Here is a 21,468-nt window from a genome sequence, read left to right on the forward strand (position 1 = left end):
GGATAAACTTGCCAAATTTATGTAACTTTTGCTCTATAGAGTTTTTTCACTAAGTCAATACTTTTCGAGTTATTTGGCAGTTAATATGTTCATTTTTTCAACAAAATAACCACGCTTTTAGACGGTTTTTCGCAAATAACTCAAATAGTAAGTATTTTGTCGAAAAAACAGTCTTAGCAAAAATATAGCTTGTAAAATTTTTTAAAAAATGGTGTATATATCACATCTCTACACCTAGTAGAAGCAGAGTTGTAGCTAATAAAAATAGGTTCATATTCGTCAAATTCCAAATGGAATATTTTAACGTAAAATAACCAAAAATGAAGCACATTTCGGGGAAAACTCATTACAACTTATTTAAAGTGTTTAAAAAAGCTTTATTTTTGTTTAAAAAAAATTCTAGCATTTAAATTAAACAGGTTACGCTCAAAAAAAAGTTAGTCCCTATTGGTTTTGGTAAAAAAATCGAGAAAATCAGCCCCTAATTAGTATCTTAAATGATCTTAATCGTTACGACTTCACAAGTTTCTTCACTCGTGTATATATTGTTTATATGATCTGTGAGTTTCATCGGTGCAAAGTCCTTATTGTTGAAAGGGCTGTAGTTAAAATGGGTTGAACGAGTCACTGATCACGAATATATGCAAATTTAGAAACACCAAATCTTAATCAATTTTTGTCTAACAGAAAAACAAAAAAATACATGATATTCAGAAAAACAAATCTGACTTTTTTTTGTTTTTCGAGATTTTTGGTATCTCTAACAATTTTTAAGTTATTTTGAAAAAAAAGCATATTTTTCAAAATTTAAATTTTTAAAAATTTTACTTTGAAACCAAATTTTTTCAAAAATAAGCACTTTGAATCGATGAAACTTACATATCATATAAACACAACATAAGTAAAATAATTTTTGGAGCGGTAACGAATAATTTCATTTAAGTTGCTAATTAGAGGGTGGTCTTCCCGATTTTTTTTTTGAAAAAACAAAAGGGACCAACTTTATTTTGAGCGTAACTTGCTTAACTTTACTGGTAGAAACTTTTTGTAAAAACAAAAATAAAGATTTTTTTAAACACTATAAAAAAGTTATAATGGGCTTTCCCCAAAAAGTGCTTAATTTTTTGGATATTTCACGCCGAAATATTCTATTTGAAATTTGGTAAATATTAATCTATTTTTCATTGGCTACAACTCCGCTTCTACGAGATCCAGAGACCTAACGCGTACACCATTTTTTTTTTACTTTTTTATAAGCTATATTTTTGCTAAGAACGTTTCTTTCGACAAAATACTTACTTTTTGAGTTATTTGCGAAAAAGCGTCTAAAAATGTGGTTATTTTGTTGAAAAATAAACATATTCACTCGCAAATAACTCGAAAAGTGTTGACTTGGCGAAAAAGCTCTATAGAACAAAAGTTACTTAAAATTAGTCAGTTTACCCATTTCCGGACTTATTTTGGACATATATTTTTTCACCCCCAATAGGGGATGAAAGTCACCCCCAGGGCAAAAGCACACATCGGCACAATATCCCTTTTTTTCTTTGACATATAAGCTATACGTATGCCAAATTTCATGTCAATCCCAGCAGTTCTTTAAAATTTAGAGCAAAAACCGTGAAAGAATGGACTATAATATGCATTCTAACTCGGTGAAAATTATTGAAATCATTATCTATGCTAATACAGAAAAATTCTTGTAAGGATTACTATAAATTTTAATTTTTATTATATACAGGGTATCCAGAAACTCTACCGACAAACGCATACAGGAGATTCACTTAGTCCGAAAATGCTTCCTAAGGTAGCTAGAGCTATTTGAAGATGGCGGCTGTTAATTATTTTTTCTTAAATACCTCCGGAACGCTTATATTTTAGAAAAGCAAAAATTGGTAGGCGTATTTATCTTCCAGAGATAAATCGTTTACATCGGTCATAGGCGTCCGTTTTGGGTAGGGCAACTTTACTTTACTTTTACTGGGTTACTTTATCGCATAACTTTTTTGTCTTTAACTTTTAAGAATTTTTGACTCTGAATTATTAAATTGTGAGGTATTCTTGTACTAAAAGGTACTCTTGCTTTAGGTCGATAGGATACACCGTTTTCCAGAAAAATTGATTTGAAAATTTTTCGTTTCATTAATTAAAAAAAAATAAAAAAAAAACTATTAACTAAAACTATTTTCAATATTCCAGAGATGAATCGATTTCATTAATTGCGAATTTCTAGCATCGGTCATATGCGTCGGTTTTGGGTAGGTCAATGGTTATTTTATCTCATAACTTTTTTGTCTTTAATTTTTAAGCATTTTTGACACTAGAATATTAAATTATGAGGTATTCTAGTAGTAAAAGTTCCTCTTGCTTCAAGTTGGTAAAATACACCGTTTTTTTTTTTCAAAAGTTTATTCAATTTTTTTTTTCAAATTAAAAGGACGAAAAATTTTCAATTCGAATTTTCTAGAAAACGGTGTGCCCTACCGACTTAAATCAAGAGTAACTTTTAGTACTAGCATACCTCACAATTTAATAATCCAAAGTGAAAGATGCTTAAAATGTAAAGATAAAAAAGTTATGCGATAAAATTACCGTTACCCTACCCAAAACAGACGCCTATGACCGGTACTATAAATTCGCAATGGATGAAATCGATTTATCTCTGGAAGATAAATATGCGTACAAATTTTTGTTTTTCTAACTAGAAGCGTTCTGGAGGTTTTTAAGAAAAACTAGTTACAAGACGCCATTTTCAAAGAGCTCTAGCTCCCTTAGGAAGCATTTTCGGGCTGGGTGAATTTAGTTAAATTGTCTTAAAATTACCTAAGGAATCTCCTGTCTTCGTTTGTCGGTAGAGTTTCTGGACACCCTGTATAATAAGCATAATTTTGATGCTACTAACTCCTTCTGGAGCTCATTTAACGACGTTCTACACCTTCGGTAAAGAATTAAGGATTTGCATGAAATTTTAGTATGTTATAGTTTACTTCAAAAAACTAAGACTTGATTTTTTTAAAAATGGTTTTACCGTGCCGTTTATTTACTATTAAGGGTCAAAGTTAAGTTTTAACATGGGCTCTTATGGGAATTCTTAAAAAGTTAATAACTTTTGACCCAAATTTATGATTTTTAATTATTTGTGCTTAAATTAAAGGATTTTTTGTAAGGAATAACATATTAAAAAATGAGGATTGTTTACTGTACCATTTATTTTTAATTTATTTATTATAATTATTTCCGTAATTTATTCCGTAATTTCCGTAATTTATTATAATTTATTTTTATAAAGTATTCAATACTGAAACATATGAGTTGAGTATTCTGCTATAAATGCATTGTAACCAACTTTCGCTTGCATATAAGTTTCCCCCCTTTCCTCTGAGAGGCATACCCCGCAACGAAGGTGTAGAACGTCGTTAATAGGTATTCCGAAGTACTTTGACAAGTGTTTAGCAGGTATGTTTTATAAAATGCATCGTTTTCCCGTTATTTAAGCTTGAATACTTAGATTTGAGTACAGGTAAAAAAAATACACATTTATTTACCCATAACTCACAATTAATATTAGTTTAGTTCTTTTAGTGAAGAGTGTATTCAATTTTTTATTATCTTCAATTTTGGTAATAATAATTTTTTTGTAAAAGCGCATAGTTTTTGAGTTATACGTAAAAACCAGCTTTATGACATGCATTTTTTTACGAAGAAAATAAAATCTTTGATCTTTAATATCTCAAAAAGTATTGATTTATGTTAATAACTTTATGCACTATCGATTTATAATAAAATAAAATGATTTTACATCTTAAATAAAACATTTTTAATAAAATAATTTTTACCCTCGAAAAGGGGTGGCATCCACCCCCCTGGGTAAAAGTGCAAGTTGGCATTATGTCACCTTTTTGTTCCTTGAGGTCTACTCTAACTGCTTACCAATTTTCATGAAAATCGATGCAGGTTCAAAGTCGGAGGTGAAAACCTTCAGTGACTGCAGTATTATATTTGTGAAAAATGTTGGAATGTATTTCATTCGTTGAACAATAATTATAACATGATGTGATTTTAATACAGATTTCAGTCCTCTACAAATAGTTTCTTATGATTTTTGACGTAAATTATTTAGGGAAACCGGAAGTCATCAGTTTAGAATTTTTGAAGGCAGTTTGACGATTCACCACCCGGTATATCTACAAAAAAATGTTTTTTTCAGACTCTCAATTTGAAACGACAGTTGATCTATTTAACCTTTAACTACCCGCGCATCAAGTTATAACATAACTACACGCGTGGCGTACTTTGCACGCCACACGGAAATACACTTAAAAACAGCGGATTTGTTTAATTTTTTTTGAAAAAATACACTTAGTTGTTTGTTATAAACCTTATTCGGCATCAGTGAAAACTTGGAGTTCCTTTTCAGTAAGCCAATTGGGATTTATAACTGGAATCATGGAATAACTGGATTCCATGATAAATAAAATTACTAATAAAATTTTTTTTTAAATGTGATTTTTTACAGGAGGAAAAGTATTGTTTACAAAGAAAAATATATTTTTTGCCATAATGACTAAAAAACAATTAAAATATGTACTTATATTACGACTTATAGTAATATAATCCTGGGGTATATTGTCCACCACCGGAAACAACAAATAATAAAATGTAAATTACGATCTTTCCAGAACGCCGATTATAACGAAACTAAAACCAAATTGTAAAGCACATTGCAGTGATAGGTTAGAAAAACAAGCAAGGTCAAAAATTAAATTTTTAAATATATTTCCAGTAGAATTCTTATATCTGGCGTACAAAGTACGCCAGCGCGTGTAGTTAAAGGTTAAAGAAAACGTTACATTTAATTTCAATTGTTTTATAAGACTGGTAGATAACGGACCTTAAAGTGGCACTTATTTTCGCTTTCACTGAAAATGAAATCTGAATTGCCCTAATAGGATTTTGTGTAGGATTCCAAAGGAACGGCGTGAGAGAAAATTGATTTTTAACTGGATTATTATTTCCAAAGAGTAATAGATTTCTCAAGAATGACACTTCTGGAGGGTTATATAAAAAATGACGCTAAGAGGTGCTTTTTTAAATTTATGTATCTTTATGTATCCTTAACGGGACAATTTATGCATACATATTCAGAAAGTAAACAAATTCTATCTAATTTTTATATAAGTAATATTATATTTTTGAATATTTTTTTGCCTCGTTTAATAGATCAAGATATCCATAAACTTTTATCAGGAGGTAATAAAAAGGTTTGTAAATGTTAAATATACAAGAGTTATTAAAATTATCCTGGCGGCAGACGAACGAAAAACAAAATCCTGCCAACATCACAGGTCATAAACAGAAATCTTATCTATACGTAAACATACGATGGGAACAAATAAAGGTTCTTTTCAGAACCAACTGACTAAAGATCTCGGACCGTGTATCCGAGTCTGTCACCTTAACATCGAGTGCAAAAGCAACGCAAAATGCCAAGTATTGCAAAATATCCTACACGATAACGACATTGACCTGGTTGCCATACAAGAGACCTATACTAAAGACAAAGTCCAGCTTGATTTAAGGGGAAAGATACCGGGCTACGATTTACTGGGAGCCACTTATGATAAACATTACGGCGTCGCAACCTACATTCTCTGCAATATAGAAAATGGTTTCCTGCTTTCTGCTTCCAATGAAAATAATATACATGAAGTGGTCACCAAAATTGCAGAGATTACCGTAGTTAACATATACAAACCTCCAGCCACTACATGGAACCCAGAAGTGCTAAAGATTCATCCACATCCTACTATATACATCGGCGACTTCAACAGCCACCACGAAATGTGGAAGTACACTACGAATGATGAAAATGGGGAAACTCTAGTAAAATGGTCCGAAGAGCAAAACACATATCTAGTTTTTGATACCAAAGACAGAGGAACATTTAAATCAGCTGCATGGAGAAAAGAATATAACCCAAACCTATGTTTTGTCTCAAATGATACCAATGACAGACCAGTAACAACAGCGAGAAGTGTCCTTGCAGACTTCCCTCATATTCAACATCGTCCTCCTGTGCTTATCACCATCGGAATATCAATTCCAATAATTAGATCATATCCTCGACATAGATTGAATCTTGTAAAAGCAAACTGGGACAAGTTCTCTGAACAACTAGACCGGACCTTGAGCTGGGTCCCTCCAACCAGCATACATTACGAGAAGTTTGTGGGTGCAGTAATAAGCGCTGCCGCGGAAACCATCGGGTATCGCAAAGAATATGTGCCCGGATGGTCTGAAACATGCGAAGACTTATACGCAAAGTTTCTCGAAAGTGGTGACCGAGAAAGAGTCGACGAGCTTTTACACAACATCGATACAGCTAGACGCCAAAAATGGATAAAGACTGTCGAAAACCTTGACTTCAAAAAATCAAGCCGGCAGGCATGGTCGCTGTTACGGAAAATTTGAGGAGCTAACCAGCTGGAATCAAGAGAGTCTAAAATATCTCCTAACAAGGTTGCCTCCCATATAGTATTCTATCCAGAGCTCCACGAGATCGAACACATAATACCAACGTGAAAAGAGACTTAAGGGCATTAAAACAAATGAACAGAACGAACTCCGAATATTCAGCAAGACTACTTATTTCTGAAATCACACATGCGCTGAAAGAAATGAAACCAGATAAGGCACCTGGGTTTGATGGTATCCATCCTGAGTCCTTGATACACAGTGGTGCATACACGAAACAATGGCTTGCAATGTTCTTTAATGATATATTTCAGTCAGGTAACATTCCTTTCTCATTTAAGGGAACAAAGATAATTGCAGTTCCGAAACCGAGAAAATCAAACGATAAGCTAAAAAACTATTGCCTCATAGCTTTACTCAGCATGGTATATAAACTATTAGAAAAGATTCTCCTCAACAGAATTAGTCACAGGATAGTAGAAAATATCCCCATTGAACAAATTGGCTTCCGCCCTCATCGAAGCTGTATGGACCAAGTGCTGTCATTAACAAATTTTATAGAAGGTAGTTTTCAAAAGAAACAAAAGACAGCAACAGTATTTATAGATCTCATAGCAGCATATCATACTGTTTGGAGACAGGAATTAATATATATAAACTGGCCCGCATTATCCCCTGCAGAAAGATAATTAGCCTCATTGACAACATGCTGACAAACAGAGCCTTCCAGATTATAATGGAAAAGAAAACGACTAGACAGATGAAACTTAGCAATGGAATTCCACAGGGTTCTGTCCTTGCCGCTTTAATTTTCAGCCTCTATATTTCTGACGTGCCTGAAACCGAATCTCGAAAGTTTGGATATGCTGACGACTGGACCCTTGCAACAAGCCTCCAATCTTTAGAAACTAAAGAAATCACTCTCACGAATGACTTATCCATCCTCAGCGAATACCTTAATAAATGGAGACTACAACCTAGTACTACAAAAACTGAAGTATCAGCTTTTCATCTCAACAACAAGCTGGCAAACAGAAAATTGCGAGTGTATTTTAATAACAAGCTGTTGAACAAGCTCTAGACAGAACGCTCACATCCAGAGAACACCTGACCAAAACAGCAGCAAAATTGAAAACACGCAACAATATAATCCAAAAACTCTGCGGCACTACATGGGGGTCCACAGCATCAACTTTAAGATCCTCTGCTCTTGGCCTGATATATCCAGTGGCAAAATACTGTGCACCAGTGTGGCTAAACAGCAGGCACGCCGACCTGGTCGACACCCAACTAAACTGTGCTATGCGTATGATAACAGGCACAATTAAGCACAATCTTACAATGTGGCTACCTACCCTTAGTAATATAGCACCATCCAACCTAAGTCGCGAACATGCATTGGTTAAAAAATATAACAAAATAATTGACAGTCACCAGCTTCTAGTCCACAACGACATCCCCGATATTATTGGAAACCGTCTCCGATCCAGGTTACCCTCTCTACAATCTGCTTAAGCGCTGCAGCAATCCAACTTTGACATAAATACCCGATGGAGAGCAGATTGGACAAGTAAGACAGATCCGCATTACTATAGTCTACCGGACATCATAGGAAAACCTAGCGAATTTGAACGTCCCCGTAAGATTTGGGCAGTCCTTAATCGAATAAGAACAAACTGTGGAAGATGCGCCAACTGCGTCTACAGATGGGGTAAACTTCCGTCGCCTTCTTGTGACTGCGGCGCTACAAGACAAACGATCAGTCACATTGTTCAGGACTTCCCACGCAGAGCATACACAGGCGACCCTATAGACTTTGTAATGGCAACCGAAGGGTCAATCGAATATATAAAAAAACTGGACATATGTTTGTGATGCATTGTATAATGTATAAATCTAAATATTTTCTGTGATGTACTTAAGCCATACGCTAAATAAAAAATAAATTAAAATTATCAATTCAACATAATTATAATGCACTGTCAAAAATCCAGATACAGTTATTTGGGATGTAAACTTAAACTAAATGAACAAAATATGTGACCGCAGCCTCGAAATTAAACGACGCATAGAGATTACCAGAAGCGCTTTCAACAAAATGAAAACAATATTACGCAATGGAAAATTGGAAATAGAAATTAGGACTACATTATATACAGACTATACAGTACTCAATATATTTTTAAGTGTATCCAATATCATTAAAGATCATTATTGGGACGTTGCTTATATACTAAATTGTAAAGACTGCAGTTCAACATATATTGGACGAACACACCAATATCTAAATAGAAGGGTCGTTGCACACAATCTAGTGTACAAACCAACAAAGTAAATACTACAGAATTAGCTAAGCGTTCTTAAGAATATAAAAATTCTTTTGATTTTAAAATAAACAGATTTTGGAAAAAAATAACCAAAATACAGCAAAATATGTGTATCGGAGATGATCCACAAAAAAATATCAAAATTTTATATATAAGAAGACCTAATAGAACTTATAGACCTAATAAGACCAATATAATAAAACCTGAGAAAATATTTCTACACATTTACACCCAGACTATTCCAAATAACTGCCAGGAAATTGGAGATAGCCCTGTTAATCGATAACATCGGGAATGGATAGGCTCCCTAAGGAGAACAATAATTTACAGCATCATATGGCGAACAGTAAGGATTATACTTTAGAGGAAAATCAAAGAAAAAACTACCCCGTTTTCCAATCCATTATTGCCAGTATCTTTTAGCTACGAAACACATACTTTGAGATGGATGGCCAATAAAATGTTCATTAATATCCATAAATATTGTTTACAAAAATATACGAAATTATAGTCATGTACTTTATTTATGATTTTAGGACAGTCAATGAGGGTATTTGGCTTCCGAATTCCATCCTACTACATCGATTTACTTGATATTTTCACAGTAAGTAGGGAGAAATATCTCAAGAAACACAGACTACCCTATATATTATGGCGCTTTTTATCTTGGGGGCGGTTCCCACCTCTTCAAGTGGGTTGAAAATCTTTTGGTGAAAATAAACACGGAAGTTGCTAGAGAATAAAGAACCTAATTCTAAGGAAAAACTGTTCTATATTTTTTTTGAAAACTCAATACTTTTTGAGTTATTCCTGGTTGAAAACTGGCCATTTTCATTGAAAAATGATATCTTTTCGGACGGTTTTTTGCAAATACCTTAAAAACTATGAATGCAACTAGAAAACTATATAAAACATTTTTGTAGCCTATAAAAAAAGGAGATCCGTTCTTTTCAGATCTTCTAGTTATAATACGAAAAGAGATATGGTAGGTGAAAAGAGTTTGTTTTTTTTGGACCTGCTGAAATCGGTGTATTTAACTTGAAATAACTGAGAAACGGTCGACTTTAGGTGTATAATGCTATCCCTACCATTTTTAGTGCTTGAAAAGACCTTTAAAATGAGCAATATTAAATATCAATTGCATTCAAACCAAGCGAGACAAGCTGCAAAAAATTGATGACTAATATATTTTAAGAAAAATTGAGAAGTATATTTAACCCCTCATCTACCAGAGTTTAAATGCATAGTTTTTTCTCTACAATACCTTTTATTATAGTGTAATTTTTAGGTATGTTAAAAAAGTTGAACGGGTTTAAAATGAATTGTTTTTGAAAAAAAAAAATCAAATTATAGAGCGCATTTTTAAATTTTCTTAAAAATCTTCGGTCATCTCATGTAAGTCGAAAATGATAAGAGATATGAAAAAAAATATATTGTACAAAAATGTAGGGTTTTTTGGATAAAATTTTGTTTTTCTCTTTCAATAATGTATCTCTTATCATTTTCAAGTTACATGGAGAAAAAGAAGATTTTTAAGAAAATTTAAAAATGTTCTCAATAATTTGATCTTATTTTGTTCAAAAACCATCATTTTAAACCCGTCCAACTTTTTAAACATAGAAATAACACTATAGTAAAATTAATTGCAGAAGGAAAACGATACATTTAAATTCTGGTGGATGGCGGGTTAAATATACCTACTTCTCATTTTTGCTTAAAATACATTATGCATCAATTTTTATTGCAGCATATCTCACTTTCAAAGTAATCGAGATTTAATATTTCTCTCTTTAAAGGTATTTTCAAGCACTACAAAAGATATTGGTAGTATTATACACGTAAAATCGACCGGGTCTCTGTTATTTCAAGTTAAATACACCGATTTGAGCATGTACCAAAAAAAAAACAAAACTATTTCGCCTACCATATCTCTTTTTGTGTTATAACTAGAAGATTTATAAAGAAAATAATATCTTTGCTTTTTTTATATTAAGCTAAAAAATGTTTTATATGTTTTTTTTTTTCAGTTAGATGCATAGTTTTTAAGAAATTCGCAAAAAAATCCCGAAGAGGTGTCATTTTTCAACGAAAATCGCCAATTTTCAACCACGAATAACTCAAAAAGTATTGACTTTAAAAAAATTATAGAACAGTTTTTGCTTAGAATTAGGTTATCTAGCCACTTCCGTGGGTATTTTGCCAAACATTTTTCCGTCGCATTGAAGGAGTGGGAACTGCTCCCAAAGATTGAAGTGCCATAGTATATGGGGTAAACTTTGAATTAGGAGGTAAATAGACGCTATTCGCAAAATTTTATTAAAATCCATGCAGTAAGATAGAATTATGCAGTAGGAGGTATTATCCCGTTCTTGCTCTCATTGACTGGCGTATTTATTGCAATTATTGAGATCCAGACTTTGGAATAAAATATGTAAAATATGCAATTGACTTCCTTAACTGACTTGTTTAGATCGTTGGTGGTATTATCATCAAACCAGAGAAAATTACTGCATTTGCAAGCGATGTATAATAGGAGTTAGCAACGACTAGTGGAAGATGATGACATCGAAATTATTAGCCAAAGAATAAAAATGACTATTGAGACGTGACTTTGTCACCGGACTGTTTTCAGCTCCTTACCTATTTATTATAATTTAACAAAAAGGGTCTTTTTTACTGAATTTGATTTATGAATGCATTTAAAAGGGGGACCTTTTTAATAGGTATATTAACCTCGGTATTTCTTTCTAGAAAATGCTTATTTGATATTTATGTAAATAACCATTCGATTGTTATTCTAGAATAAGATGAATAAGAAAATTAAACGTAGTGTCTAAAAATATAAATAATAAAATAGTAATGTTGTTCTGAAGCTATTTTCTTGTGGCATTTTTATAATCAAGTATATTCAAATGGGAAATAAGCCACAATTTTACCTAAAAATGATTTTATTAACGTTTCGACGCCCAAGTCGGGTGTCGTTGTCAAAATACAAAATAATATTAAATAAACAAAAATGTTGTTGCTTAGTAAAAAATTCTTCTAATAATTTATTTAATCTGACTCATTTATATCATATTAAAGGAGGAAGTCAATAGAAAGAAAATACCACAATTAGTAAATTAGTAACATATCGAGTTATTTAGTATTTTAGTATTATTTAAAATTTAAAATATCAAGTCGGAATTTGGTATTAGTTTTGAGAGTAAACTAAATGTAAACCCAAATACTTACGATGTCGGGATAGTATCACGAGGTTTTTCCTGGTTTTCCCTCGTGATTTACTATGGAATCTCTAACGCGAGAATTTCAGTGCCACCGTTGCATTTGGTTGTCTTTTTAAAGACAGATCACATGCTATGATTTTTTGTGGCGGATATTCTTGAGTTGGGATTGATTTCATGTAATCGAATGAACTATCTTTTAGTAAAGTCGTCCCAGGAACGCAACTCATCAATATTGGCAATATCATTTTAAAGTCGTCTACTTTAAAATGTATAATACGTGTCTGAATTGCCGATATAAATGAGTCAGATTAAATAAATTATTAGAAGAATTTTTTACTAAGCAACAACATTTTTGTTTATTTAGTATTATTTTGTATTTTGACAACGACACCCGACTTGGGCGTCGAAACGTTAATAAAATCATTTTTAGGTAAAATTGTGGCTTATTTCCCATTTGAATATACTTATATCCTATTTGAATATACGCGTAAAGTCAGTTTTGTAACACTATTTACAGAACGAGGTGGTTGGATGACGTGGAAGACTATCTGGAAAATATGAATATATGCAATGGACAAGAAGGGCACAAGTTAGATCTGTATAAAAAGATATAGCCAGACAAATATAAACCCATCCGGGGTTATGATTCCAAAATCAGAAGAAGAAAAGAAAAACTGCCCTGCTTTCCAATCTATTGTCGCCCATATCTGTTAGGTATGAGACACGTAATTTGAGGTGGATAGTAAATACAATTTTTCTTAATATCCATGTAAATATTGTTTGCTCAAATATCAAAAATAATTTTCGTGTAATTTATTCCATGTAATATGATTTATAGCTATTATTATGATATAGTTTATACAATAAAGTGTAAAATATACAACTACCTTCCTCAACAGACTTATTCAGATCGTTGATAGTATCATCTGGAACCTTATATTCGAAAGTATGCGACTTCATGAACTCGCTAAATCTTTCAAAAAATGTATTATCCAGGGCATCTTCTCTAGCTCGATATTCGTCTGGCATAGATGAAATCTCTCGGACCACTAGATTTTTTCTAGCCGCTTCCGAGATCCATATAGATTGGCAGACTATCGATGTTAATAAGGACCAAAGAGCAAATGCAAGAGGAATGGGCAGTTTACTTTATACAGCCAATATAAATAAAACAGGAGAACTGACTTTCCTATTTGACATGAATATGGAAGTAAAGACAGAGAGACGCATTATCAACCATTCTTAAAACTTAGTTTTTGAGGTAGTTATCAGAAAAACCAATATAACCCGCATATAAATACCAAAACAGTACAAATTCCTGCATATGCAGACGACGCGAAGCCATTATTAATAGGGGCAAGCAACGACTAACGAAAGCGTTCAAGGAAACTGATCCTGAAGCACGAAAAAGAGGGCTTAAAATAAGCGAAACAAAACAAAGTACACGACTGTCAAAAAAAACCTGAAAATAAAAAAAATATCGCAAAAGACGGCTATAACATTGAACGTCTGGAAGGCGTTACATTGTAGCAGGTGGATTTCTACTACAATGTTTTATAAAAAATATCCATTAATTTTATATCCTATCCCAAGAAAAATATCTATTTTTCTAATTTATTTTGTGAGTTTAAATATCTTTAAAATTTCCTAAGCCGCTCCTGTTCGAAATATTTCAAAGTATTTCACAACATTGTAAACGTTAGGAAATTTCCTATTTATTTGTGGAGCATTTACTAACTACGTAGATAGTTATTGTGAAAACATTCTTTATTCTAGAAAAAGTCGAGAGTATATTTCCCTTAGTTTGAGCGCGAAGCATCGTTTGATATTATTGGCCTGAATTTTGAAAGATCCTTGAGTTTTAGTTGACGATTGGTCAATAATCTCGGTCGAGAAATGCTTCGGCTCGACGAGCGAGAATTTTCGAAAGGTAAGGTACGCGGTACGTACGCCGCCGAAACGAAAGTTTAGTTCTAAAATCATGTTTGAAGGTTAAGCATATTTTTGTGTAGAACTCAACTAACAGACTCGCAGAAAGTCGCACTTTGCCGGCTTTAAAATGGTTTTCTTCTTATGGTAGAAGAACTAAAGGATTTTTAACTTGTCAAGGAATATTATTACAATAGTTTCACAGCAATTAGTTTGGATATATTCATGTGAAACAGTGTGACGCAGTTTGATTTGCCGGTAAAGTAGTGTGCGATTCTATGGTTCCAAGCTTCTCCAGTTTTTTATGATGATATATGGATTTGTTCATGTTTCCAGTAAGAATTCCCGTATTGAGGTACGCCCAGATGATTTTATTTGGTATCAACTTATCATGTTTCCTGTTTCCTAACGATTTGAATGTCTTCCCTCCCCGCCCAGTCTTGGATGGAAAATTTTGAAGTTCCAAGTGTGACATGTGAATGGATTTTGTTTAAAAATTAAGGTATGGAATAATGTTTATTTTAATTAAATTCCAAGTGGATTAATTTGGTAAAGGTTTTAAATATTTAAATAGTTTGTTTTCAACATGGAAAGTTTTATGTAAAGTAAATTTAATGGCAGTGACTTTTGACAGCCATAAGTCAAATTTTTGTTTTGGTAGACTGCTAAAAATGAGGTTAAGAATTGTAAAACCATATATTTGTTTTTATTATTCATTTCTTGCTTGAGAATATGTTTATTCTCAAAGTAAAAAGAATAAGGTATAAAGGTTTAAATAAACATTATAAAATGTACACATTTTTATTTATGTAACCTCTTTCTTTAAGAAAATTATTAACCAGATAGCTAATACAAGCGAATTAAGTTTTACAATAGAAGAAAATAATATGGCATAGAAGCCAATAATGGTAAATAAGTAGCCCAGTATAACCCCAACGAGGAATCTACGATGAATGTCCCCCCAGTTGGTTTCCAGTAAGTACTCGATATGAGAATTTGAGGATTTTTCAAACGGCGTCCCAATTTGTTTAAATAGTAGGAAAGTCCTCAAGTATGTGTAAGTATCCTTTGCTTATTTGGTTATGTAGTTAGTCTTCTTTAAACCATCATACCCCTCCCAACGAATCTACGACCCGCCACCGCACAAAAAATGAGCTGTCGTATGCATGAAGCTTTATGTGTGTTCCTTCTACTAGCACCATTTCGACCCCCAGTATCTTAGTAGATAGTCTATCCTTGATCCCATTTAGAGCAGACATGTAAAACGCTTCAACATATCAGAAACATAATATGTGAAGATGGGCACAGAAATCCATCAGAAAAATTCCATGAGTAGCGAAATTAATGCAGGTATTTATAGTGGGAATCATACATACTATGCTAATAAAAGGTTAATAACTTTGAAATTATTAGACAAAGGAACTCAAGTGACTCTACAGAATAATAATTAGAACTGTAATAACTTATTGTGAAACCTGGCTAATGATAAAAAAGTATGTTGTCCAACTCAGGACATTCAAGAGGAAGATACTGAGAAAAGTATAAAGCCCGGTGCAACAGGAAGACGGCACATGGAGAATTAGGAGAAACGACGGGTTTAATGAACTCAATGAAGGGTATGATATTGTAAGATTTGTGAAAATTCAAAGACTCTGATGGCTGGGGCATACCAAAGTCAAGAATATGCAAAAACAGCAAAGAAAAAAAAATACTAAAATGGAAGCCGATAGGAAGACAAAAAAGGGAAGGCCCAGAACGAGATGTTTGGATGACATGTAAGACGACCTGAAAACTATGATTAGCCACCCAAGCCACATAGCCACACAAGCAAAAACCCATCCAGGGTTATGATGCCACAAGAAGAAGACGAAAAGAAAAACGGTCCTGATTTCCAGTCCATTTTTGTCGTACCTGCTAGGTATGAGACAAATAATTTGAGATGGATAGCAAATATAATTTTTCTAAATATCCATAAAAATATTGTTTACACAAATATCAAAAATAATGTTTGTAATCATGTGCTGTCCAACCGGTGTTCGACAGCTCGTTAACAAAGGACCGAACGCGTTTCCATACCAGCGCAGCCCCACTAGGTACACTTCGCGTCAAAAAAAACTGGTACACTTTTTTTTCCCAATGTAAACCTGTGTTCAGACTGGACACAATGGCTCGTGAATCACGGCGTTGTTGCCAGCACTGATAATGGAATTGCACTAAATCTAAATACAAAAAATAACGTTCAAAAATCATGGTGGTGAATCGTAAAACGGGCCATAGGTAACTCAATGTAAAATTCTAAACTGTTAAATTCCTGCTTCCCTAATCATTTTACAACAAAAATCATGAGAAGCTATTTATATGGGATTAAAATCCGTATTAAAAACAAAAGCTAAAATTGTTCTAGGATTTAAACACATTCCAACATTTTGAAAAATACCTACATTTGCCACAGTAGGCATGTGTGTAAAAGTTAGGACCACTTTATTATTTACCTTATTGTTCGCACACTATTGAATGAATAAAACATCTTTATTATTATTACTTTCTCCTCAACTGAGGCTATCTTATCAATTTTATTATTTTTTTTTTAACAAGAAATGATAAAATAGAAATTTTGACAGTTCAAATTGTCAATATTTATAATAACTTCACTGTGACGGAACGCAACCGATAAACATAATGGTAATGTGTATTGCCTAACTTTGGCGTATTTCTGTGAAAAATTCTTATTATATTTCTCATGATTCGAAAAAAAAATGAATACATTTAATAAAACACATTGAACATTTTGACAGGCGACATTTTCCACATATGTGCTTAATATTTCAGCAGTTTCGAATTTTATTGTAATACATAATATTTAAGTTTCACAATTGTTCACTGTAAAAGTTATTCATTTTGTATTAATTTTTCCAGTGTGTTTTATTTATTAGTATCCCACAACTTTACGAGAAAAACTTCACATTTCTCGATTTTAAATTAAACATAATAATTTAATGTCATATCTAGAGTTATTATCTGTCATTCATGTCATATCTGTCATAAATTATAATAGAACACGAATTAATTTATGGGTACTTAATTGAGATAATGGAACATTACAAAATTAATAAGAGAATTTTTGAGGATGCATGTTTAAATAAACGTGACTGACTAATCGATAATGCTCGATGTTGTTTTAATTTTTAGTAAACGTACTAAAAACTTGCGGTCTGCCGCACTGCTTTTACCTGGTTTGATATAATATTTTAGTTGAACTGGCAACGTTGCCTAGAAATAAGAATGACATATGTGACAAGACCAATTTACACAACTAGAAAAACACGATTTTCGGTTATAAGACTTGTACCAGTTTTTTTTTTGACGCGAAGTGTACCACCTCTTCGATGGAATCAAGGTGTGATGGTTACTGAGAGTGTACTTAAGAAGAGAATCGAGGATCATGAAATCAGTTCCACTCGGTATACTGAACCGGAAATAACTCAAACGGCAGTTATGCAATAGAGTGAGTTGGAACTCGGCCGTGGCAAAGGTACTTTGGACTGAAAAGATGCTTTGCCAGAACTGTGACCGCAGTGAGCAATAGCTGCCATCTCGGACTCGGAGCTGTCGGATGGGTGTGCCCATATTTGATCGTGATCACACTGGATTGAAGTGTGATGGGCTACGTGTGTGTATGTAATTATGTAGATAGATTTATTTCGTGTAGCGTTATTGATATTGTATTGTAACAAAAGAATACTTTTGACCGACCCTCGTATAACAGTCACATCGATGTTTCTAGATAAGACGCGATGCGAAGCAATTAAGCGAATGCCGCGACAATAACTAAAGATGGACAGAATCTTCCAGAAATAACGGCTGGGCTTTATATAGAAACGGATTTTGTAAATAAGTTTAGTTTAAGCTAGAGTTTAGAAGTAAAGAAAACTTGTATAAATAAATTAATAAAGTCGTATATAAATACGAATCGCTCGTTTTATTGTTACAGTATATACTCTGCTGTGTATTGTATTATTTTAATATTGTCATTATGATAAAAAAGGGTTCAAGGCAGGTTTTGTTTATATTCGATTCAGAGTTGGACTACCATCTCCATATAGTAACTATTTCAGCATCCTTATGCATCATCAGTGAAGATTATGCAGTCACAACTCTGAAGGGAATACAAACATTCTGCCTCTTTTAAAGCAAACCATCGCGATGCGATGAACCCGCCTTTTGAGACGCAATACAGCGACATCTCTCGTATTACGAGGAAAACGAAAAGCCCTAGATACAAAGTTTACTACTTTTTAAACAATTAGAATAATTGAAATAAAAATATAATAAAAAATATTTTAAATCCAAGACTTTTCGTTAATAAACTGCTTTCTGGCTGCATCCCATATCTCCGGATTTTACAATATATAATCACATAGAGACGACGAAATAGGAGAAAGCAAATAGAGGACACTTAGGCCACGAATTTACCTTCTCTTCGTCTAGGAAAAGGACCGAGAGACAGTTTCTAAATACTCTGTGACTGCATAATCTTCACTGATGATGCATAAGGATGCTGAAATAGTTACTATATGGAGATGGTAGCCCAACTCTGAAACGAATATAAACAAAACCTGCCTTGAACCCTTTTTTATCTTTTTCATTTTTACTCAATTTGTGAGTATTTAGAAACTGTCTTTCGGTCCTTTTCCTAGACGAAGAGAAGGTAAATGCGTGGCCTAAGTGTCCTCTATTTGCTTTTTCCTATTTCGTCGTCTCTATGTGATTATATATTGTAAAATCCGGAGATATGGGATGCAGCCAGAAAGCAGTTTATTAACGAAAAGTCTTGGATTTAAAATATTGTTTATTATATTTTTATTTCAATTATTCTAATTGTTTAAAAAGTAGTAAACTTTGTATCTAGGGCTTTTCGTTTTCCTCGTAATTGTCATTATGATTTTAATGATAGTAATTAATACACTTTCATTTTTCTTTTGCAGACGTCCGCCTAGGGAGCTTTCTCCGGAACGGGGCGAAGATAGAATTATTATATTTTATTTTGTTATTTTTAATTTTAAACTGTCTATAGAAATATTCTCAACATATTTATTGTATTTTAACCTGGGTTTTACTGAGTCAGTTGTCCTGACAGAGCTACCCGTCATATAGACAAGGCGGAAACGGCGGGTTCGTTGGGAAAAATATTCCCATGAGATATTTTTGCATAATCACATTCGTGAGACATCCCAGAATAAGGTCCAAGAAGTCGCCCACGTGAAAAGTGGGCCAATTTTTTTTAACAATTTTTTTTTAATCAAATTGCAAGAATCAATATTTTTGGCCCGAACAATTTTTTCTTTAATTTTTTTGACCATTCTGGACAAAAAAGATCTCTTATAATTTTTCTCTAAAGTTGATCGTTTTCGACTTATAAGCAATTTCAAATTTGAAAAACGCGAAAATGGCCATTTTTAAGACTTAATAACTCGGTCAAAAATTATTATTTTGAAAGTCAGAAAGTGACTAAGTCAAAGTTTAAAGTCGCCGGTACATGATCCTGAAGAAATTTGTGTCATTAATTTACTACTAAGCTGTTATTTTTAATTAATAACAATGAGTGGTTAGATCGTATTGACGCTGCTGTAAATGTGAGTGCGAGTAAGATGCACAATTGGACTGCCGGAATGGCTTCTCTCTCGCACTCAGCATTTACAGCCCCGCACACCTGCATGGCGCTTATTATTATTACTTAAAAATAACAGCTAAGTAATAAAATAATCACAAAAATTTCTTCAGGATCTTGTAGGTGGGGCTTTAAACTTTAATTTAGTCATATATTGACTTTCATAATAATAACTTTTAACCGAGTTATTAAGCCTTGAAAATCGCCATTTTTCGTTTTTTTCAATTTTAAATTGCTTATAAGTCGAAAACGATCAACTTAAGAGAAAAATTATTAGAGATCTTTTTTGTCCAGAATGGTCCAAAAAATCAAAGAAAAAATTGTTCGTGCCAAAAATATTGATTCTTGCAATTTGATTAAAAAAAAATTGTTAAAAAAAAATTGGCCCACTTTTCACGTGGGCGACTTCTTGAACCTTATTCTGGGATGTCTCACGAATGTGATTATGCAGAAAAATCTCATGGGAATATTTTTCCCTTCGAACCCGCCGTTTTCGCCTTGTCTAATATGTTCATGTAATTTATTTTATGTAATACGATTTATAGCTACTATTAAGATCTATTTTTACAATAAAATGTAAAATATACAACTACCTTCCTCAACAGACTTATTCAGATCGTTGATAGTGTCATCTGGAACCTTATATTCGAAAGTATGCGACTTCATGAACTCGCTAAATCTTTCAAAAAGTAAATTATCCAAGGCATCTTCTCTAGCTCGATGTTCGTCTGGCAGAGATGAAATGGTAGCGTGTCTGGAAATTCTTTCAGGCTCACTGGATTTTATTTTCAAACCGCTTCCGAGATCCATATAGTTTGGCAGACTATCGATGTATCTCACAGCACGTTCCTGAAAATTGGAGGACTTGAATTATTTTCCATTGTTCTAAAGTGTGCTTGTAAAGGATGTGTGTTAGTTAAAGTGAATGTGTGTTTTTGAAATTTCTGTGTATCATACTTTTTTCCGTACAAAGGAAATGCAATTAATTTTTTGTTGCTTGTTACAAAACACAAGTGTAGTTTATTTTGCTCTACAGGGTGTCCAGAAACTCTACTGACAAACGAAGACAGGAGATTCCTCATATAATTTTAAGACATTTTAACCCAATTCATCTAGTCCGAAAATGCTTCCTAAGGAAGCTAGAGCTCTTTGAAGATGGCGTCTTGTAATTAGTTTTTCTTAGATACCTCCAGAACGCTTCCATTTAGAAGAACAAAAATTGGTACACATATTTATCTTCAAGAGATGCATCGATTTCATTCATTCATAAAATTCTAATACCGGTCATAGGCGTCCGTTATGGGTAGGGAAACGGTTATTTTATCGCATAACTTTTTTATCTTTAACTTTTAAGAATTTTTGATACTAGATTATTATACTGTGAGATATTTTAGTACTAAAAGGTGCTCTTGATTTAAGTCCGTAGGACAAGCCGTTTTCTAGAAAAATCGATTTGAAAATTTTTCATTTTTTATAAAAAAATGAAAAAAAATTTCAAAAAAATCGGTGTATTTTACCAACTTATACCAAGAGTAACTTTTGGTACTAGAATACCTCATAATTTAATAATCTATAGTAACAAATTCTTAAAAATTAAACACAAAAAAGTTATGTGATAAAATAACTCTTGATGTTGTTCTGAAGCTATTTCCTTGTGGCATTTTTATGATTAATTATTTATATGGGAAATAAGCCACAATTAAAATGAAAAAAATAATTTTATTAACGTTTCGACGCCCAAATCGGGTGCCGTTGTCAAAATACAAAATATTACTAAATAAACAAAAATGTTGTTGCTAAGCAAAAAAAAATTTTTCTAATAATTTATTTAATCTGACTCATT

At 32.8% G+C, this 21,468-nt stretch overlaps 1 protein-coding gene across 1 annotated transcript in view; it reads right to left on the reverse strand.

Annotated features, from left to right (window-relative positions):
- Positions 1-20,469, reverse strand: part of LOC114332896 (uncharacterized) — a 61,003-nt gene extending 40,534 nt beyond the window's left edge. The window contains exon 1 of the mRNA XM_028282682.2: positions 20,219-20,469. Coding sequence (XP_028138483.1) covers positions 20,219-20,435 — 217 coding nt within the window. The 5' untranslated portion in view covers positions 20,436-20,469. The remainder of the gene's footprint in view (positions 1-20,218) is intronic.
- Between the last annotated feature and the right edge of the window lie 999 nt (positions 20,470-21,468).

The sequence above is a fragment of the Diabrotica virgifera genome, chromosome 6, assembly GCF_917563875.1.
Source record: "Diabrotica virgifera virgifera chromosome 6, PGI_DIABVI_V3a".
NCBI classification, from domain to species: domain Eukaryota; kingdom Metazoa; phylum Arthropoda; class Insecta; order Coleoptera; family Chrysomelidae; genus Diabrotica; species Diabrotica virgifera.